This window comes from Xiphophorus maculatus, chromosome 12 (genome assembly GCF_002775205.1).
Source record: "Xiphophorus maculatus strain JP 163 A chromosome 12, X_maculatus-5.0-male, whole genome shotgun sequence".
Classification (NCBI taxonomy): Eukaryota; Metazoa; Chordata; class Actinopteri; order Cyprinodontiformes; family Poeciliidae; genus Xiphophorus; species Xiphophorus maculatus.
Genome location: NC_036454.1, coordinates 18,136,258 through 18,159,223, shown reverse-complemented (window position 1 = coordinate 18,159,223; position 22,966 = coordinate 18,136,258). Strand labels below are relative to the sequence as shown.

Sequence of the window (22,966 nt, the reverse complement as noted above, 5' to 3'; positions counted from 1 at the left end):
TCTCCATAGAAACCCTCAAGTTGCCAGCGCACAGACGCTTTGCCAGACTTATTCCTCAGAGGGCTGATCAGTAGCCTAGATGAGAGGGACGAGGGGACACAAGTGAGCAAATCAATCAAATTTTTTCTTGTCAGGTGAACTCAGGAAAGGAAGCTAAGGGACCCAAGTCTCCTGTGTTCTACATGTTGGTGCTTGCGTGCACGCGTGTGTGTGTGTGTGTGTGTGCTTTCTTTTTTTAGCAGTATATTCATGAGTTGAAGCTGCTAGGCATCTCATCAGACTGCTGCTGTCTCTGTTGTGTTGGCAGTATGAATCATTTCTGTTGCAGCTGAAATAAACAATGGCACTGATTGTTTCTAATGACTGTGCTCTAATTAGTCAGTGCCATATGAGTAAATAAATATTTTCAAGGAGTGCAGTTTGAGCCAGGTTCAGCTTCCACAAGTGTGATAAAACAGATTAAATCTTTCACTAACTGTGAGAAGGCTAACTAACATTACTAGTTTGCTGTAGCTAGCTAACTAATGAAGTAGTTAGTTAGTTAGTTAGTTAGTTAGTATTGCACAATGTGCTTTCTATAAAAGTATGAATTTACTCAAAAATAAGATTGTGACGTTATGAAAAACAGCATGTCTCTCTAAAATTTCAGGTCATGAAATGTTATGTGGTTGACTATTACTTTGAGTAAAATATTATTCAGTAATGTACATTGATATTTGGTTCATCAAAATTATCTGCAGCCATATTGAATAAATTATGACATTGTTTTGATAAAAATATTTAAGCTCACATTCCGATGTTTTCTAGCCCAAAAGTTTCTGTTTCATCAGCTGAAAGCACAACTTCATTATAACTGATATAAATGAAGGCTTAAAAACATCAGCCTGTGTAAATAATCAAGATAATCACTTAGTAAATTAACTGGAATAAATAAACTTCTCAATAAAATTTAAATTTATGTATATCGCATATCACTGTCCGCTTTTGCATGTATTAAGATATACCAACACTCGGAAAGAAAACTCTCCGTCCGTCCATACGTGTAAGGGCACTGGGTGGGGACCCGGAAATTCAACCACACACAAGAGTTGCAAAGGAAAAAGGTTTAATTAAATTTTCAGCTATTGGTGCGGCTCAGGATGTGGTCATCCAACACAGCACTGAGAAGAGAGGAGAGAAGGCTGGTGATGCACTGATAGGGGAGGGGTAACTTTGAAATGTTCGGCTTAACTGACCTGTAGTGCAATGGACGGGTGGAGCAGAGAATCCAGGAAGAGACTAAGACGGTTATCCAGGCAGAGGTCATACACAGGAGATCGGAGGGAGCAAACTTAGCTTGAGGGGCAGGCAATAGTCGATGGTCGTAGGGCGAAGCTTGGGTTAGGGTCCAGAAATCCAGAACAGTAGATATCCGAGGAGGGCTTGGCAGGAGGGGTCAATCCGTGGGCAGAAAAGGGTCGAAGAAACGCTGAAGGCTTACAAGGAAACGCTGGATCACTACTGGCTCGTGGCTGTCGATAATCTGGCAGGGAGGCAGAGGCTGAGAGGAGTTTAAGTAGGGCAGGGACCAGGTGGAACAGGCAAGCAATCAGCAGGCGCGGCAGGTGAACTGAATGAGTGTTAACGCACAGCATGGACAGGACAGAACATGGATCATGACACATACGTACGTCCGTCCACCCATCCATCCATCCATAGTCGGGTCTTTATGAGATAGACCCTTTTTCCCATGTATTGCAGCCATGTACCGTGATTTATGTACTCTGATTTATTTTTGACACTCTGTCTAATATTCCAACGTTAATCGTAAAGTAGTTTAGAATTATGTAGTGGAAGAAAAAGGCACTTCAGACCCGATCTGCCTGATGTGTTCTTAGGTCTTCTTGATGCTGTTTGTTCATTAATGTTCTCTTATCAAACCACTGAAACCTTAAAAGAACAACTGGGTTTATACTGTGATTAGTTAACGCACAGGTGGACTTTAAATATTGTTTGACTTCTGAAGGTAGTTGGTGTCACTGTATTTTATTAAGTGTTATCAGAATATAGAGGGCTAAATATACGTAACTGCTCACCACAACGTTCAGATTTCTTTGTGGAGAAATTTTGAAAAAAAAAAAACACAAGAAATGTTCCTTCACTTTACAGTTGCACTATTTGTTATGGCCTGTGACACAGAATCGATCGAGCATTTGTAACTTGACAAATTGATGAAGTATAAATATTTTTGCCTTGTTTATTTTCTTGTTATAATCCAGTGGGATTCAAGTGATTTATTTTGTTTACCTCCTGTTTTATGTTTTAGGAGTTCACAGTTATTTATGAAAGTGTGGTTTTACTTTAAATCAGTCTGCTTCCACATCATCTTTGGATGTTCTTTGACCTGAAATCTTGACATATTTAGGTCATATGTGTGTATATTTTAACATTTTGTGTCTCATTTTGCCAGTTCTGAGTCTAACAGCATATGATTAGGAACTTGTAAGGACATATTAGCTTAGACAGAATCAGCTGTTTATGATCTAAATGCTCTGCTCTGCTCTGCTGATTGACCTAATATGACTGAATCAGAAAGTACCATTTGTCAGGCGAGTGCTGAAGTGTTCCTGCTGACTGTCGCTGTCTCCGCATGTTTGGCTCAGCCTTTGTGTTAGCACCTGCATCAAAGTGCAGAACATGTTAACTCTGAAAGCTGCACCGTGACTTTTTACCTTGCTGTGTTCAACACGTCTATGATGATTATGGTAAAAAATGTTTTATTTATTTAGATTTCAGCTTAGTTGTGCATTGGGCTGATGGGACTTTGTGAAACATATTATGACCACAAATTTCCTTGCAGAAAGAGGCATATGCATGTCCAGCATGTAGAGAGAGGGTTTGCCTGATGAGCCTGGCAGTGTAATGCGTTCTTTGTGGACAGACTAATTTCAGCAGGAAATTACAGCTCATCTATCTGCGTGGCCGTGTCTGGAGGTTGATATTCCCCATCCAGACTGCAAAGCTGTGCCCACACTGGGTTGCGTCTCCATAGTCACCACAGGGGTTGATTCACCACTCCTCTTAACTCGTGGTGCGTGGCAGTTGTCAGGTCAGCGGGGAGAAGGACACATCGACAACAAAGCCAAACTAATAAGCGCTTCCTTGCATCCGATGTGCATCGTCTTTTTTTTTATAGAAAGTATGAAGTCGCCTTCTGCATTTTAATCTGCAACATAATCATCTGTTCCCACTGAGCGATGGTAATTGCTTAGAAATGGAGGTCTGTGATGTACGAACTGCCCTCCTCTAGCACCAAATGGACCTCCATCTCCCAGCGGTCCTTGGCACAAGAGCTGGTGACTCATTCACAGACTGAACATGCAGTTGCTGATAGTTTTTCCTGCTCCTAACTTTTAAGGCTAAACTCCTCTTTCATTAATAAATCCTCCTAATTATTCCCTCAGCTGAAGCGTGTTTTTCACTCAGTCAAATCCTCACTAAGAAGCCCCTCTCAGACTGTTTGTGCCTGATGTGACATCGTAATGAATGAGTCATCCAGCGTCTCCTCTTTCATTGACAGGTGAAGCAGATTATGGAGGAAGCTGTCACCAGGAAATTTGTTCACGAAGACAGCAGCCATATTGTGTCCTTTTGTGGTGAGTATTCAAAAATCACATAACTTTGTTGTCATCATGCTTCAATTGAGTTAAACAGCTTAAATATATATTTATTCTCTTCCTGCTATTAGGAAAAAATGGCCTCCACCTACTGTTTCTGATAGTCACAGGTCCATCGCAGTAAATTAGAATCAAATCAAAAGGTTGATTTATTTCAGTAATTCTCATATTATGCAAATTTATTACACATGAAGAGATGTATTCAGATTGTTTTGATATTGATGATTGTACATTACAGTTAGTGAAGCGAAAATATGTTGGATATTTTCTGCCACACTTTTTCCTTTCACTCAACTTTCAGTTAACACTGAGTTCAGTAAGGTTCTCTAGCAATTACATTTTTTGTTTTGTCCTGCTGAGGGTGTCTGTGACTGTGGACAGCTGTCTTCCCGTTACTTTTGTATGGAATTAACATTTCTGTACTAAAAATGAAATTATTGCTCCATCGTTCAAATCAAAGCATTAAATCACTGATCACCATGGAAAACACACCGCCCACATTCAGACACTAACGCTCAGACCAGAGAATCACAGGGAATGGGATATATTTGTGGATTTTCAATGTGAACAAAATAACTCACACAAAATCTAATATTTTTACCTGATGAAAAACCACGTCTGCAAACAAACAACAAGTTTGACATGAGGTGAGACGCTTCAAACCCAATGAGATGTGAGAGAAGTCACAAACCTTGTCTTGACTCAGACTCAGGTCAGCATGTAGTGCTGTGATGCAAACAAATGAGCGGTCGCCATGGTGTTACCTTTTAAATATGTGCAAAGAGATGCACCAGTGAAGGTACGGAGGAGCTGTCAGGTCTCTGAAGGTCTATCAGCTCTTTACTGATGTGAAGATGCAGTAGCATCAAGCTTGTCAAATTGTGTGAAGTCGCTAAATTTACTGGTGCAGACTGAAGAAGATGTGGGTAACTTGTGATTTGTTAGTTTACCGTGCATGCTGTGGAACATAAAGCCCACAGAGTAAAAAAAAGAAACTTTTAAAATGCCATTTAAGCTATCACATATTATCTCCACATAATGTTGCTTATATATGGTCTATTTGAATTTCCCAGTGTGTCAAACATTTGCAACTCTGCCTAAAACCTTCTATATCCACATAGGTTTAATAATCCAATAATCAGCTCACACTGAATCCCTCTTTTTTCCAGTTTAATTTCCCTCTGAGTAACTAATGAAAATTTAAATTTGCAAGACTCCTTGCTGCAAGCTCTGTTTTACTCATTTTTCCTGTCTGTGGTGCTTTACGTGCTTCCATTAGTGCTTTCATGTTGCCACACCAACAGATTTCTTGGCCTGCAGTCTGGACATTATCTATTGAATGGAGGCCTCTACATGCTCTGCTATAATATCCGGTGGACACGCTTCAGTTTAAAAAATACCCTCCTCCTCCTGCTTTGTTGTCGAAGCTTCCTCCTCCACCTACTGACCCCTCCAGTGTGGTTTTCTGGCTGCAGTCGTTGATGAGATGAGATGAGAGAGTGGAAGATCGGAGAAGCGGTCACTGGGGAGCCATTAACCTCCTCGTTCATGGCTACTTTTATGAGCTGCCTACTACAAGCCTGAATGAAATGTAGAAACTGGAGGGAAAAGACTGAGATAAAAGGCACTAAAATGTTTCAGAAGAAACAAAAAAAAAATATTAGAGTTTGGGACATAAAAAGCTCGGGTTATTTATTTCTACATTTTAGTTGTTACATTTCCAAAGCTCTCCTTTAGGTCCTATCTTGCTTGTGTGTTTGATAGCAGAAACAAATTTGTCTCTGGAAAAGTTCATTATAAATATACTGCATGTATACACATTAGATTTTTTTCCTTTTATAAAAATGAAACATACATAATGAAACATTTAAAATGCTCTTTATGTTACCACACAGTAGAAAAGAAAGTGTTAGCTTTTTACAACAATAATTAATACATTTTTGTTTGGGGTAGACAGACTAAGACATGTTTCCAATACACAGAGGGCAGCCAATGTGATGTACAGAATGTAAATATCAAGACAATTCTTAATAGTTTTCCATATAAACTGTAATATTACAGAAACCATGATGCTGCTCCCACCTTCTTTCACTGTTGTTTCTGTGATATACTGTGTTGCCTTCACATCCAGCCTATTTTAGGGGACTGTGGTCCAAACGTTCCAGTTTGATTCCTTCAGACCATAGCACATTCTCCCACTAGGAGATTTATTGAAGATAGGTCTAGATGTTTTCTTTAGATAAATAGAATCGTATCTTGCATTTCAATGCCTTAGTCCAAGTGGAGAGTCCAGAAAATAGCTGTGAAGACGTTATGCTTGCTCACACCAGCTGTCTTGAGAGAATTCAGACGTGAAGAATGACGTTTATACCTTTGCTTGAGGCACATGGCATCTAACGCTGTGAGATTAATTTTTTTCCCCTGACTTATCAGTGATAACATTGTGCAGTGAGATCCATTTTTGAGCTTCCTTCAAATTGTTACTGCATGAAAGTAAGCAAATGTGAGGGAAATCCAAGAAAAACAGATGAAAGACGCTTCAATAAAGTATTAATTGAAGGATGTACAAACTAATGCAAACCAGCCTGTGCAACTTTCTTGGTTTTTGAAACTCCCTCCCCTAATGGCCTTGTCAAAGTTTTGATTTGTGATGATTTATCATTATCTCATTTTTTCCCCCATCACAAATACCTGCCACTGTACATTCTGGACTTTTTATTTGTAAAATGTGAAGGTGTGTTTTTGATTTCAGAAACTAGAACCAATGCTTGTATTGTACTGGACCTGTTTCTGGTAAATATGGTGTAATTATATCAGGGTTTTTTTTATTGCGAAATGCTGTGCTGTTGCCTTGCTTGCTGTTCTGAGTGAAGTGTTGGTCAGCTACATGCCACTGACATCAGTCTGTCAGACTCTTAGTTGCCACAGATACAGGGTGATTAGAGACGGTTTACTGAATTAGATGTTTCTGTCAGGTGGGTACTGATCCTGCTCACATGTTGCATTTCGTCCCTTTTCACCTGCAGCTATGGTTTTAAGGTGATTTCTTTGTGGGTTTTAGTCGATAAACTCCTGCACCAAAATAATAAAAATGTGTTCTGATTCCTTTGTGCTTACTTTAGTTTAGTTATTCATAGTTTTTCATCTCACAGCAGACCTAGAGATTCCCAGAATCCTCTCCGCATTTTAGTGGAGAGACAGATTTTAAAAAGCAGCAGGGGTTGTACTTCTGCCATCTGAGACCACTTATAGGAGATGATGAGGGAGTAGCAAAGCTGGAATATAATTGGAGACCTTTTAATAAGGCTCGTTGTTCTGACATTTATCTCGCTGCTCTTATAATAATGGGATACCAGGATGGAGGGAGGGACAAGTGAGGAGGAAAAAATACGGGAAAAGAAGACTTTTATGGAAACGAGCGGCAGAATGTAGGAAGAAGTTGTTTGCTGAAGCGGTGACGGTGGAACGAGGCAGATCGTGATCCTCGCAAGTTGTCTCTGCCCCCCTCCCGTCTCTCCCAAAGCTCCGTCACTCCATCAGTAAGGGTTGCTATGGTAACCCCATCCTTTCCCCCTGACCCCATGTGAACAGGGATTAGTCTTGACAGAAAATTCAAATGTCAACACAGCAACCAGGCGCTGCCACGTCGACTTGGGGAGGAAGCAGGGTCCGGTCCACGTCACGTTAAAGTAAAATGTGTCAACATGTCTTCATCTGGAGCACCCTGTTACTGAGACTTATACTGGCCTATATACGTAGCAATATTATTAATTTATGCGGCATGAATATGGGAAGAAAACATAATTACAGTAACTTTTGTCATTACTGAAATCAATTATTAAACAATCTCTCAGTGAGTGTTTGAAAATGGCTGCATTTATTATACAAAAAAGATCCAAATCACAAGTACATCTCAAAAAGCTAGAACATCTTTGGAAAGTAATTTGTCGCAGTAAATTGATACAAGTAAAATGTTTGTTATATGGATTAATTAGACATTGACTGATGCATACTTATTAATTTTTCTGATTTGCTAGTAGCTAATTGGAGCCCAAAATCTCACAATGGCTGAATATTAGTTAAGACCAAGAAAAAAGATTTTTAATACAAAAAAGTTATTTTATTACCATACAATAACTTCTGTTGTACAACAGACAAAAGGTTAAAAGGTTGCTGTTAAAAAAGCTATTTACACAGTCAGTTCTACTGTAAGTATATTAATGGAAAGTTGAGTGGAAGGTAAAAATATGGCTGAAGAATGCAGAAGTAATAACGATTGCAGCAGCTTTGAGAAGGGAGTCCCGTCAGTACATTAACTCAGTGTTTTTCAATCCTGGTCCTCAAGGCACACTGCCCTGCATGGTTTAGGCATTTCCTGGCTTCAGCACACATGACTTCAATTTATGGCTGATTAACAGGCTTTTGCTGAACTCCAATCATCTGAATGGGGTGTGTTGAAGCAGGGAAACATCTAAAACATGCAGGTCAACGAGCCTTGAGGACCAGGTTTGGGAAACACTGCATTAAATGACTGTACTGTGCAAGAGGAGGGAGGCAAAACCTCCCTACACAGGAAATACACCAAGTAATATAACTATCTTTTAGTGATAATTAGTGGTTTTATTTGTTCTTTTACTTCTCCACTCATCTGGTGCTTGGTTTTAATAGATTACACCTTAATAAAGAAAAGAGTCTCTGTCCACACAGCTGCGGTGGAGGCATGTGTCCTGCATGGGCTCAAGCGGCGAGCGGCTGGCTTTCTGCGCAGCAACAAGATAGCAGCGCTCTTCATGAAGGTGGGCAAAAGCTTCCCCCCGGCGGAGGAGTTTTGCAGGAAGGCCCAGGAGTTGGAGCAGGTCATGGAGACAAAGTGAGCGACGCATGCGTCACAGCCTCTCCTCACACATCACAGCAGAATTCAAAGCAGAGCAGCAAAGCCTGTTTGATTGTTTGAACAATGAAAGCAATTACATATTTTCTGAAGAAGCTTCTTTTTATTGAAGAGTCAGAATAATTTGGGGGATGGAGTCTTTCGTCTTGTTTGCAAGATGCTGAGAAAATTGAGAATGTACTTTAAAAAAAAAATCAAGTAAAAAATTGGTTGCTTGATTTTATTTTTCTGCAGACGAAGTCAAAGCCTGCAGAGTCAAGACAGCCTTCGCAGGATGCCCCGGCTGCCGAGCCTCAACCCTCCTGGGGTCAAGAACCTGTGGATCAGGACGGCTCTGTTTGAGAAAGTGCTGGACAGGATTGTCCTTTACCTGGTGGAGAACAGCAGGTGCGTTGAGAGGACAAACCACCCTCATGTGGGATGAAAGGTTTCTGTTCCTGTTCAGAAAAATAAAAGTTGTACTTATTTTCTTCCAGTAAATACTATGAGAAAGAAGCTATTCTGATGGACCCTGTGGATGGACCGATTCTGGCTTCGCTGTTAGGTAATGAAGCAGGAAAAGGAGCATATTTGTGTAGTTACATGTAATTTCCTACCTTGGACTGTTATAATAGGGCTTTAAGTCGAGAGAAATGTTATAGTTGGAGCCATTTGATTGCTACTTTAAATTCTATTAATGTGCATTCATTTGAAACCACTTAGACATTCATTATTCAGTTCTTTACTAGGACATGCTCAAATATTGATGTCTGGTCTAATTCTTTATCTCTGGAAAATGAAAGTGATTTAATTACACAAAAACAATTATATATACTTCAGCTTTATGGGTCTCCTGAGTGAACAGACTATTGTATATCAATAAATTAAAGATCTGAACTTTGACTTGACCCAGGATGTTATACTTCTTAATTCTCAGGTAGTACTTGCCGTGTTTGTTGGTACATATTGGTAATTATCATGTTGCGGGTCCAGTTCATGTTGCTTTTTTACAAATGGCCATGTATTCTCCTGGAGGTTATTTTTCAGCTGGTCAGGCCCTGCTACATCGAAGAACCCCAAACCATGATACATCCACTTCTGTGCTTCACAGCTGGAGGAGTATTTAGAATGTCTCAACTATGGCTTTTGTTTTGGTGCACACAAAATCAGTTTTATACTAATCTGTTATTCCAGAAGTCTTGATGTTTGTCCACGTTTTCTCCGATAAACTTTAGTTTGGCCTTTCTGTGTTTCTCAGAGGACAACTGTTTCCTCCTTGCACATCTCCCAGTTCAATGTCTGTGGTCTCTTGCTGAACATGTGAAACCATCGATAAAAATAAATTAAAGCTGAATCTAGCTAGCTAGCCAGCTAGTTCTTCTCAGCAAGTACTAGCTGAGAAGAACTAAGAAAGGTTTAAGGCCTAGTCAAAGCCCAGATCTAACTGTGATTCTGTGGGGTGACTTGAAATGCGCTGATCATGCAAGAAAACCCCCAGGCAGGCATGCTGTCCTAACTTTATTCTCAGCTAAAATACTCCCTGTTGTTGTTCAACTCCAATTAAATCACAGTCTTGTCCAATGATTTAAAAAAAAAAAAGGTTAGACATCAAAATGTTAGCACAGAATTGAATGTTCATTAATTATTTTTCACAATCTGTACAATGAGGCTACAATTTGAAAATATTAGAAAATCTATTTGATTTTAAATTACTTCTGCTCTGTTTTAGTTGGGTTATAATGTTTGGAAGGTCTAAGACTATCTGAAGACTGTGTTTCCCCTCGGTGTCTCGTTGTTGACAGTTGGACCCTGTGCTTTGGAGTACACAAAGATGAAGACAGCTGATCACTTCTGGACCGACCCGTCTGCTGACGAGTTGGTTCAGAGACATCGCATCCACAGTGGCATCTGCAGGCAGGATTCTCCCACCAAGAGACCCGCGTTGTGTGTGCGTATGAAATTTGAGAGGTTCTTCTTAGCCTTTTTGTCCAAGTGTCAGATTTTATCCTGATAGATCAGCTGCATTAGCAGACATTCACTGCTGAGATGCATTAAGTGAAGCACAGTGCATAACAGAAGCAGGAACAGAGAGCATCTCGCACATTTTCACCCATTACGCTGTCAGTAGAGCGGGTCAGCTCGGCCCATCTCACAAACTCCCAATGCTCTGACGCGTTTGTGTGCCGCGGAGCTATTTGCAAATGTGTGTTTGGAGGAAAACAAGATGCATGAGGGCAGCTTTGTTGATGCACATGAACAAGGAAGTGTGAGTCATCGGTGTGTTTTGTGATTGCACAGATCCAGAAGCGACACTCCAGCAGCAGCATGGATGAGCGCCCGTCGCCTTCCCCGTCAGCTCGAGAATATGTGGAGTCGCTTCATCAGAACAGCAGGGCCACGCTGCTTTTTGGCAAGAACAATGTGCTGGTGCAACCGGTAACTCTGTGGTGCTTTATATACAGCATCTCACTATTTATACATGTTTATTTCCCTTAAAATGTTTCACATTTTGTCATTTTACATTGATAAATTATGTGATAGAGCAACAAAAAGTAGTGAATAATTACTTTGTGAATGAAAAATGATGCCCAGCTCTAAAAATATTTCACAAATAAAAAGCTGAAAACCTTTTTTCTACTCTATGTCTACCAAACGTACACATCTTGAAGCTGAAATCTGTAAGCATTCATCTTTGGAAAATAGCGGTAGCTCAGTCAGAATGGACAGAGAGCTTCGGCTTGCAATCTTCAAGCCGAAGATAGATAGAATGGTTTGACTGGGCCATTCTATCAGATCTAAGTACCTTCATCTTGATCATACCATTACAGCTCTGACCCCTTAATTAGCTCCATCCATGTTTCCATCAGCTCTAATCTGCTTCTGTGTCGTGGCTGCAGTGAACCCCTCTAACACAGAGGTCTGCAACCTGTGGCTCCAGAGCTGCTAGTGGCTCTTGTGTATGTCATTCTTTTCAGATTTTTATTTGTGGAGATATTTAAAAACTTTGTATGCTTTTTCTTCCACTCGTAATCCCACATAATCCCAGTGTGATATGTTTATGTCCCCCATTTTCTACTGATTTCTGTTTTTTGACCATTCTGTCATCTTGCCCCTGCTGTAGAGGGATGACATGGAGGCTATCCCAGGTTACCTCTCTCTGCACCAAACTGCTGACATAATGACACTGAAGTGGACGCCCAATCAGCTCATGAACGGGTCTGTTGCAGACTTGGACTATGAACACAGGTGTGAAATAATTTCATTCTGAACATAAAAAAATGCATCAGTATTTTATATAATTGCTGTTCTGTTCTCCTGCTCATACCAAGAAAAAAAATAACATGCTAAGTGCCTTTTTTCACTTGTGCTGTTTTTATAACACTCTTCTGCTGAATAATGCAGTGTGTTTGTGCTTGGGGGCTCAGTGCTCTGAGTTACTGCTGGTGATCTGATGAAGCCGGTTTTCAGCTTACCAAGCAGCCAACCTCATGGCTTATTGACTGCAACACTGTCAGAGCTCCATCAAACTAGAAAAAACCATGTTAGCGTCTAACACCTGCACATGGTTTCCATCAACAAAATAATCAATCCTGGCTTGTTTAAGTGCATGCTGCTGGGCTGATGGCTGCTTTTTCTTCATTCTGATTTTAATGAACCATTTATAGTTTTTTTGTCTCTTACTTTTAACCTGGAGTGCAAAATAAAGAAAGGGTCGTTGCCTCAGTGACTGCCTGCTTTTCTGTCGTTTTTCAGTGTATACTGGGACTATGCCATGACAATCAATTTAGAGGAAATAGTGTACTTGCACTGCCATCAACAAGGTATGAGCTTTTACTTAAAATCTCATTCTTACTTTGATTATTTGCAGTATATTGATAATCTCCTGTGAGTGTGAAGGGTTTGATAGATTGCCATACATCTGTGTCCTGCAGTGGACAGTGGGGGGACGGTGGTGTTAGTCAGTCAGGATGGGATCCAAAGACCTCCACTTCGCTTCCCCAGAGGAGGACATTTGCTCCAGTTTCTGTCTTGCCTGGAGAACGGTCTGCTCCCTCACGGACAGCTGGACCCTCCTCTCTGGTCCCAGAGGGGAAAGGTCAGCATTGTCTTTCCAAAACACAATGCAAATACTTGCAGCTGGGATCCTTAAGGGAAGCATGAATACAATGGCAAACAAAGATTATCTGATCTAAAAATCTATAAGAATGGGATTTTGGGTCTGGATATGGACAAATTGTCTCAAGCACATGACTGTGTGCTCAGTTCCCTCTCAGTTAGTTAAGCCACATTTGTCCCAACTCGGCTGATTTACTTGTCATTTCTGCTCTAATGTGAAAAAAAATATTTGCAACCATACAGATTTCTTCTGTTTCTGCTGTTTTTTTGTCACACTTGAATATTACAGATAACCAAGATCATTTTAATATCAGACAAAGGTAACCTGAGTAAATAGAAAATGGAGGGTTTTTTTGAAAAATATTGACAGTCATTGACATCTGTCATTCTGGAAAGGGTCATAAAGTCATTTATGATGCTTTGAGAATCCAGTGAACCACACTGAGCGCTATTACCTACAAATGGATAAAACATGGAATTATGGGTAACCTTCCTTCCCAGGAGTGACCGGAACAGCGTCAGCCCTCCTCAGTCAACCATTAGAAAAAAAAATTAATCCATTTGAGACTTCCAAACTGAACATCAGCGCTAACCAAAGGGAACAAAAGGGCTGATTCATATTTGTCAAAAAACATACCTTAATGATCAAAACTTTTGGGAAAATATTTTATGGCCTGAGAGACAAAAGCTAAGGTTTTAAAATGTTGTACATCTTTCCTGTTACATCTGGCATTAAATAACATTTCAGGACAACAACAACACACTAATAGTCAAACGTGGTGGCGGTTAGAAAATAATGTATGAGACTGCTTTTACGTTCTGCTCGCTACCAAAAAATCTTGAAGAATAACGATCAGTTTGTGAGATCAAGCTGGAGCATTCTAGGGTTAGACAGCTGCCAAATGATCCAATGAAGCACACCAGCAAGTCCAGTTATGAAAGGCCTAGTCAAAGTCTGGAAATCTGTATCTGATTGAATGTTAGCGCTCTAAAACCTTCCAATTTATTTGTATTCAAACAATTCTGCAGAGATAAGTGTGAAAATATGCATCTACCTCTATGTAAAGCTCTCATTGTCAGTTGGCTGCTGCTGCTGCCAGTTATTAGTTATGGGTACCAGTTATTAGTTTTAGGAGTTAATTACTTATTCACATAGGGCCAAGGTGGCTTGGAAAGCCTGTTTCCTAAAATTGGTGAAGTCGTCACTTGGTATCTGCGTTTTTTTTTGTTTTGTTTTTCTGTCTATCTTTGTATAATAATAAAATGTTGTTAATCTAAATAATTGAAATGTGATAAAAAAAAACTCACTAACTCAGCAGGTTTCAAAAAGTGTCCCATTGTTGTTGACTTCAGTTTGATCCTTTTCCAGGGGAAGGTGTTTCCCAAACTGAAGAAGAGAGTTCCTCTGGGATCTGGGTCCACAGAGTCAGTTTCTGACAAGGAGGAGGACGAGGCCACTGACTATGTCTTCCGCATCATCTTTCCAAACAGCCAGTCTGATTTTGGTGAGTTTCTCCCTTTTTGCAGAAGCAAACCGATTTGAGATTCTTGCGTTGAAATGAAAATGTTGCTCCTTGTTTGTTACAGTGACTGTCTCCCACCACCCCCGTCTGATTTTTTCTCTTCCCCTTGAACTGAGTGGACAGTCCGCCTCCCGAACAGAGACTCTGGTTGCACCCAGGAGGTGCTCCAGCTGTCAGGGAGAATCCCCCTCACTCACAGAAAGCAGCTGTAACACTGTCACACATGGGCTTATCAGTCTGTCTGTCAGCTTTCCTCGTTTTAATTCCTCACGTCTCATTCCCTTCTGGTTTAAAGTGCACCTCTGGCAAATCGTGTTGATGTGCGGCGTTATTAAAGTCACTTGTGCCGTGCCTTTCTAACCACATCTCAATGCAATTAACCTTTCAGACAACAGCTGAGGGCTGATTGGTCAAATATGCAGGCTTCCTACACAGTCCATCCATCCATCCATCTATCCATCCATCCATCTAAAAAAATCTAAAATTGCCTGAAAAGTATTGAATTTGGATTTTGAAAGTGTGTAGGAACTGTGAGTTTGGCTTTTGAACTGCAAAATGTTTTCTTTTCCCCATGATCAAACATCTACTGTGTGGTGCCTTCATGCTTTCAAATGATCAAATTGAATCTCTGGTAATATAAATTAATCTTATTTTATTAATCTCTGGTAATATAAAAGTTTTTGTGTCATCACTCAAGCAGGAATGAATCGCTAATGAACAATCCTTTGAAGTGCTTTAAGCGGCGCGCAGCTGATCTGCATTATTCTGCTTGTGCCGAAGTGTTTTCTGTAGCGTTTACAATCGTCTCTGTGCTAATGTAATTGCTCCTGAAAGCCTTCGAAGTGCGCCTCTTTTGAAGTGATAATGAGGTTGTGTGCGTGTGTGTGGTTTTGCACGCAGTGCCTCCTCCAGATCTGATGGATCACGGAGCTGCCCTGTGGCAGCCTAGTCTCAGGAAGTCTTCGTGTTCCTCCTGCTCCAAGGGGAACTTCTCTGACGGCGCTGCGCACAAAGGGTGCAACTATGAGAGGTGAGAGAAAAACACAAGCCATTAATCTACACAGGAACCTGTTTGGCCCTGTAGCGTTTCTAATAACACCAAGAAAACTGGAGATGGAAGACAGATACAAGAACATCGAGACTACCCAGAGGAAAATGATGTGACATTTGGCTGACTGGAATTAGAAGAGTTTGGGGTAAATTAGCTGATAACCGTGGCAGAAAAAAAAAGATGAGCTGCTTTGCAAATTTGTGCTGCATGGCAGCACAATAGTTTATCATTTTACAAAAGGTCAGCCTGAACCCTGTAATAAGCTGTGTATCAGAGATACTGTAGTGTATGACGTGTTATGGAAGATATATATAAAAAAAGACGTAAATCAGAATGGCAGCTTAATGATAGTGCTGTAGAAGAAGAGTGCTGGGTGCAGTGCTCTGCTACAATATTTACACCCCATGAATATTTTTCACATTTTCTCACATTACAACAACAAATTTGAGTGTATTTTTGTAATTTACTGTGGAAGGCCAACACAAACCAGTGCATGACTGGGGAATGGAAAGGACATAATACATGGTTAAACAAGTAAAGCAGGCCATTTTCTCTACATTTATTCATCTTACATCAACCATGGAATATCACAATGTACTGCTTAGATGCAATATTTGGTTGGCAATGGTACTTTAGTTGTCATGTATTAAAACTCTACATTTCAACTAGAAAATTTCGGAAGAAATTTAGCCGGGGCCTGCCAAGGCGCGGCCGTGGGGTTCGGGCCCGGCGTCGTCGCGCCACAAATCGGCGTCGACGCCAAAGAACGCCGCGACGTAAGCAGTGGCACGCGGAGAACCGCAAGAACGTTAAGCGAGGCGGACGTGCATCGTTCGGTACGATTTAAAATGTTGTCGAGGCTTTTATTTTGGAAGTTTTGTTAAACTTCATTTCAAAGGGCCAAACTAATCCCATGCGTAATAGTCCTTGGGTTAAAATAGTTATATAATGCTCAAAACACAAGTAGCTGATGTAAAAATATTCAAGGCTTTTATTTTGAAATTTTGAGTATGCTTCATTTCAAAGGGCCAAACTAATACCACGTGTAACAGTGCTTTGGATGAAAAAGTCAAATAAAGCCAAAAAGAGCAATTACGTCATGTAAAATTATTCAAGGCTTTTATTTTGAAATTTTCAGTATGCTTCATTTCAAAGGGCCAAACTAATACCACGTGTAACAGTGCTTTGGATGAAAAAGTCCAATAAAGCCAAAAAGAGCAATTACCTGATGTAAAAATATTCAAGGCTTTTATTTTGAAATTATTATTATTCTCCATTTTAAAGTTCCAAAGTAATCCCATGTGTAACAGTGCTTTGGATGAAAACGTCAAATAAAGCCAAAAACAGCAATTACCTGATGTAAAAATATTCAAGGCTTTTATTTTGAAATTATTATTATTCTCCATTTTAAAGTTCCAAAGTAATCCCATGTGTAACAGTGCTTTGGATGAAAACGTCAAATAAAGCCAAAAACAGCAATTACCTGATGTAAAAATATTCAAGGCTTTTATTTTGAAATTATTATTCTCCATTTTAAAGTTCCAAACTAATCCCATGTGTAACAGTGCTTTGGATGAAAACGTCAAATAAAGCCAAAAACAGCAATTACCTGATGTAAAAATATTCAAGGCTTTTATTTTGAAATTATTATTCTCCATTTTAAAGTTCCAAACTAATCCCATGTGTAACATTGCTTTGGATGAAAAAGTCATATACGGCCAAAAAAAGCAATTACCTGATGTAAAAATATTCAAGGCTTTTATTTTGAAATTATTATTATTCTCCATTTTAAAGTTCCAAAGTAATCCCATGTGTAACAGTGATTTGGATGAAAACGTCAAATAAAGCCAAAAACAGCAATTACCTGATGTAAAAATATTCAAGGCTTTTATTTTGAAATTATTATTCTCCATTTTAAAGTTCCAAACTAATCCCATGTGTAACATTGCTTTGGATGAAAAAGTCATATACGGCCAAAAAAAGCAATTACCTGATGTGAAAATATTCAAGGCTTTTATTTTGAAATTATTATTCTCCATTTTAAAGTTCCAAAGTAATCCCATGTGTAACATTGCTTTGGATGAAAAAGTCATATACGGCCAAAAAGAGCAATTACTTCATGTAAAATATTCAAGGCTTTTATTTTGAAATTTTCAGTATGCTTCATTTTAAAGTTCTGAACTAATACCACGTGTAAGAGTGCTTTGGATGAAAAAGTCAAATAAAGCCAAAAAGAGCAATTACGTCATGTAAAAATATTCAAGGCTTTTATTTTGAAACTTTTGTTAAGCTTCATTTCAAAGGGCCAAACTAATACCACGTGTAACAGTGCTTTGGATGAAAAAGTCAAATAAAGCCAAAAAGAGCAATTACATGATGTAAAAATATTCAAGGCTTTAATTTTGAAATTTTTGTTAATATTCATTTCAAAGGGCCAAACTAATACCATGTGTAACAGTGCTTTGGATGAAAAAGTCAAATAAAGCCAAAAAGAGCAATTACGTCATGTAAAAATATTCAAGGCTTTTATTTTGAAATTTGCAGGATGCTTCATTTCAAAGGGCCAAACTAATCCCATGCGTAATAGTCCTTCGGTTAAAATAGTTATATAATGCTCAAAACACAAGTAGCTGATGTAAAAATATTCAAGGCTTTTATTTTGAAATTTTTGTTAAGCTTCATTTTAAAGGGCCAAACTAATACCATGTGTAACAGTGCTTTGGATGAAAAAGTCAAATAAAGCCAAAAAAGAGCAATTACGTCATGTAAAAATATTCAGGGCTTTTATTGTGAAATTTTCAATATGCTTAATTTTAAAGTGTAAAACTAATCCCATGTGTAACAGTTACTGAGTTAAATCAGTTATATACAGCCCAAAGCAGCAAGTAGTTGTAAAGGCCAGTTCTCAGTCCTGATCTGTTTCAACTGAGGATAGATAGAACTACAACGATGCGTATTCGTAGTCCTAACCAGCAGCCAATAGCCTCTTGAGTTCCGTTGCTATGGCAAATAATGGTCTCAGCAGGTGTGAGCTCTGAGCTGTGAGCTCTCAAACACACAAGTGTGTTTGAGCAAACACACTTTACTGAAAAAAAGCATTGGAAACAAATCCTTCTTGTTCGGGAACCGTAATACATATTCGAAAAGCGTTTTAAGCGTATGACAGTTCAATGTGTCTTCTGCGATAGTCCCGAGATTCATATCTGTACCTCACTCAGAGCATTTACAGTGATGAGAGAAAGAAATGTTGTGCCCAGATATGAACCGAGGTCGGCTGTCACTCTAATATGAGCAAAAATGAGAAACTTTGGGTCGCTTAGAGGCAAATTGTGGACAAACCATAACTGGTATCGACGAGCCGTCTTCACTTTCGAAGAGATCACAGACGTATCTACAAAATGAAATTTGAATGGCATTTCTAGGTGAATTTGTGACGACACAGCAAATCCTCAAAAATAGGGTATTTCTAGGATTTTTCCCATTGAGTTATAATGGGGTTTTTTTCGTAGTTTTTTGCGAATTATGTCGCCATGTTAATCCCGAATCCCACCAAAAGTAATAGCTGGAATGGCGTGAATTTTCTGCACGTTTTGATACCTCTTTTGTAGGTGTGCACGCAGCGGTATGAGCCGCATTAACGGTTACGGATGAAAAATAAAGAATAACTAGAAAATTTCGGAAGAAATTTAGCCGGGGCCTGCCGAGGCGCGCCCGGGGGGCATGGGCCCGGCGTCGTCACGCCAGAAATCGGCGTCGACGCCAAAGGACGGCGCGACGCGATCAGCGGCACGCGGAGAACCGCAAGAACGTCGAGCGAGGCGGACGCGCACCGTTCGGTACGATTTAAAATGTTGTCGAGGCTTTTATTTTGGAAGTTTTGTTAAACTTCATTTCAAAGGGCCAAACTAATCCCATGCGTAATAGTCCTTGGGTTAAAATAGTTATATAATGCTCAAAACGCAAGTAGCTGATGTAAAAATATTCAAGGCTTTTATTTTGAAATTTTCAGTATGCTTCATTTTAAAGTTCTGAACTAATACCACGTGTAAGAGTGCTTTGGATGAAAAAGTCAAATAAAGCCAAAAAGAGCAATTACGTCATGTAAAAATCTTCAAGGCTTTTATTTTGAAATTTTCAGTATGCTTCATTTCAAAGGGACAAACTAATTCCATGTGTAACAGTGCTTTGGATGAAAAAGTCAAATAAAGCCAAAAAGAGCAATTACGTCATGTAAAAATATTCAAGGCTTTTATTTTGAAATTTTCAGTATGCTTCATTTTAAAGTTCCGAACTAATACCACGTGTAACAGTGCTTTGGATGAAAAAGTCAAATAAAGCCAAAAAGAGCAATTACGTCATGTAAAAATATTCAAGGCTTTTATTTTGACATTTTCAGTATGCTTCATTTCAAAGGGCCAAACTAATACCATGTGTAACAGTGCTTTGGATGAAAAAGTCACATAAAGCCAAAAACAGCAATTACCTGATTTAAAAATATTCAAGGCTTTTATTTTGAAATTTTCATTACGCTTCATTTTAAAGTTCTGAACTAATACCATGTGTAACAGTGCTTTGGATGAAAAAGTCAAATAAAGCCAAAAAAGAGCAATTACATGATGTAACAATATTCAAGGCTTTTATTTTGAAATTTTCAGTATGCTTCATTTCAATGGGCCAACCTAATCCCATGAATAACAGTCATTGGATAAAATCAGTTATATAATGCTCAAAACACAAGTAGTTGATGTAACAATATTCAAGGCTTTTAATTTGAAATTATTATTATGCTCCATTTTAAAGTTCCGAACTAATCCCATGTGTAACAGTGCTTTGGATGAAAAAGTCATATACGGCCAAAAAGAGCAATTACATGATGTAAAAATATTCAAGGCTTTTATTTTGAAATTTTCAGTATGCTTCATTTTAAAGGGCCAAACTAATCCCATGTGTAATACTCATTGGGTTAAATCAGTTATATAATGCTCAAAACAAAAGTAGTTGATGTAAAAATATTCAAGGCTTTTATTTTGAAATTATTATTATGCTCCATTTGAAAGTTCCGAACTAATCCCATGTGTAACAGTGCTTTGGATGAAAAAGTCATATACGGCCAAAAAGAGCAATTACGTCATGTAAAATATTCAAGGCTTTTATTTTGAAATTTTCAGTATGCTTAATTTTAAAGTTCCAAACTAATCCCATGTGTAACAGTTACTGAGTTAAATCAGTTATATACAGCCCATAGCAGTTCTAAAGGCCAGTTCAGTCCTCCTCTGTTTCAACTGAGTATTCCACTATAGATAGAACTACAGTGATGCGTATTCGTAGTCCTAACCAGCAGCCAATAGCCTCTTGAGATCCGTTGCTATGGCAAATAATGGTCTCAGCAGGTGTGAGCTCTGAGCTCTGAGCGCTCAAACACACAAGTGTGTTTGAGCAAACACACTTTACTGAAAAAAAGCATTGGAAACAAATCCTTCTTGTTCGGGAACCGTAATACATATTCGAAAAGCGTTTTAAGCGTATGACAGTTCAATGTGTCTTCTGCGATAGTCCCGAGATTCATATCTGTACCTCACTCAGAGCATTTACAGTGATGAGAGAAAGAAATGTTGTGCCCAGATATGAACCGAGGTCTGCTGTCACTCTAATTTGAAGAAAAATGAGAAACTTTGGGTCGCTTAGAGGCAAATTGTGGACAAACCGTAACTGGTATCGACGAGCCGTCTTCACTTTCGAAGAGATCACAGACGTATCTACAAAATGAAATTTGAATGGCATTTCTAGGTGAATTTGTGACGACACAGAAAATCCTCAAAAATAGGGTAAAATAGGGTATTTCTAGGATTTTTCCCATTGACTTATAATGGGATTTTTTTCGTAGTTTTTTGCGAATTATGTCGCCACGTTAAGCCCAAATCCCACCAAAAGTAATAGCAATCATGGCGTGAATTTTCTGCACGTTTTGATACCTCATTTGTAGGTGTGCACCCAGCGGTATGAGCCGCATTAACGGTTACGGAAGAAAAATAAATAAAGAGACACTTCTCTCCGACAATAGTAATAGGTTCCTGCCATTGCTTTGCATGGCAGGCCCCAACTAGAAAATTTCGGAAGAAATTTAGCCGGGGCCTGCCAAGGCGCGGCCGTGGGGTTCGGGCCCGGCGTCGTCGCGCCACAAATCGGCGTCGACGCCAAAGAACGCCGCGACGTAAGCAGTGGCACGCGGAGAACCGCAAGAACGTTAAGCGAGGCGGACGTGCACCGTTCGGTACGATTTAAAATGTTGTCGAGGCTTTTATTTTGGAAGTTTTGTTAAACTTCATTTCAAAGGGCCAAACTAATCCCATGCGTAATAGTCCTTGGGTTAAAATAGTTATATAATGCTCAAAACACAAGTAGCTGATGTAAAAATATTCAAGGCTTTTATTTTGAAATTTTCAGTATGCTTCATTTCAAAGGGCCAAACTAATCCCACGTGTAACAGTGCTTTGGATGAAAAAGTCATATAAAGCCAAAAACAGCAATTACCTGATGTAAAAATATTCAAGGCTTTTATTTTGAAATTATTATTATTCTCCATTTTAAAGTTCCAAAGTAATCCCATGTGTAACAGTGCTTTGGATGAAAACGTCAAATAAAGCCAAAAACAGCAATTACCTGATGTAAAAATATTCAAGGCTTTTATTTTGAAATTATTATTCTCCATTTTAAAGTTCCAAACTAATCCCATGTGTAACATTGCTTTGGATGAAAAAGTCATATACGGCCAAAAAAAGCAATTACCTGATGTAAAAATATTCAAGGCTTTTATTTTGAAATTATTATTATTCTCCATTATAAAGTTCCAAAGTAATCCCATGTGTAACAGTGATTTGGATGAAAACGTCAAATAAAGCCAAAAACAGCAATTACCTGATGTAAAAATATTCAAGGCTTTTATTTTGAAATTATTATTCTCCATTTTAAAGTTCCAAACTAATCCCATGTGTAACATTGCTTTGGATGAAAAAGTCATTTACGGCCAAAAAAAGCAATTACCTGATGTGAAAATATTCAAGGCTTTTATTTTGAAATTATTATTCTCCATTTTAAAGTTCCAAAGTAATCCCATGTGTAACAGTGCTTTGGATGAAAACGTCAAATAAAGCCAAAAACAGCAATTACCTGATGTAAAAATATTCAAGGCTTTTATTTTGAAATTATTATTATGCTCCATTTTAAAGTTCCAAACTAATCCCATGTGTAACAGTTACTGAGTTAAATCAGTTATATACAGCCCATAGCAGCAGTAGTTCTAAAGGCCAGTTCTCAGTCCTGATCTGTTTCAACTGAGGATAGATAGAACTACAGTGATGCGTATTCGTAGTCCTAACCAGCAGCCAATAGCCTCTTGAGTTCCGTTGCTATGGCAAATAATGGTCTCAGCAGGTGTGAGCTCTGAGCTGTGAGCTCTCAAACACACAAGTGTGTTTGAGCAAACACACTTTACTGAAAAAAAGCATTGGAAACAAATCCTTCTTGTTCGGGAACCGTAATACATATTCGAAAAGCGTTTTAAGCGTATGACAGTTCAATGTGTCTTCTGCGATAGTCCCGAGATTCATATCTGTACCTCACTCAGAGCATTTACAGTGATGAGAGAAAGAAATGTTGTGCCCAGATATGAACCGAGATGGGCTGTCACTAATGTGAAGAAAAATGAGAAACTTTGGGTCGCTTAGAGGCAAATTGTGGACAAACCGTAACT

General features: G+C 39.0%; 1 protein-coding gene and 1 long non-coding RNA gene across 3 annotated transcripts in view; one reads left to right on the top strand and one right to left on the bottom strand.

Annotated features, from left to right (window-relative positions):
• sgsm1 (small G protein signaling modulator 1) overlaps positions 1-22,966 on the top strand; it is a 57,181-nt gene that overhangs the window by 4,245 nt on the left and 29,970 nt on the right. For both annotated transcript variants that reach the window (XM_023343428.1, XM_023343427.1), the window contains exons 3-13: positions 3,560-3,635; positions 8,364-8,526; positions 8,782-8,934; positions 9,024-9,091; positions 10,329-10,474; positions 10,825-10,962; positions 11,648-11,772; positions 12,280-12,347; positions 12,459-12,622; positions 14,012-14,147; positions 15,066-15,195. In XM_023343428.1, coding sequence (XP_023199196.1) covers positions 3,560-3,635; positions 8,364-8,526; positions 8,782-8,934; positions 9,024-9,091; positions 10,329-10,474; positions 10,825-10,962; positions 11,648-11,772; positions 12,280-12,347; positions 12,459-12,622; positions 14,012-14,147; positions 15,066-15,195 — 1,367 coding nt within the window. The remainder of the gene's footprint in view (positions 1-3,559; positions 3,636-8,363; positions 8,527-8,781; positions 8,935-9,023; positions 9,092-10,328; positions 10,475-10,824; positions 10,963-11,647; positions 11,773-12,279; positions 12,348-12,458; positions 12,623-14,011; positions 14,148-15,065; positions 15,196-22,966) is intronic.
• LOC111610292 lies at positions 1,089-1,655 on the bottom strand. Its single transcript, XR_002753571.1, has 2 exons — positions 1,236-1,655; positions 1,089-1,160 (listed from the first exon to the last, which is right to left on the bottom strand). It is a non-coding gene; the product is annotated as an uncharacterized LOC111610292 (long non-coding RNA).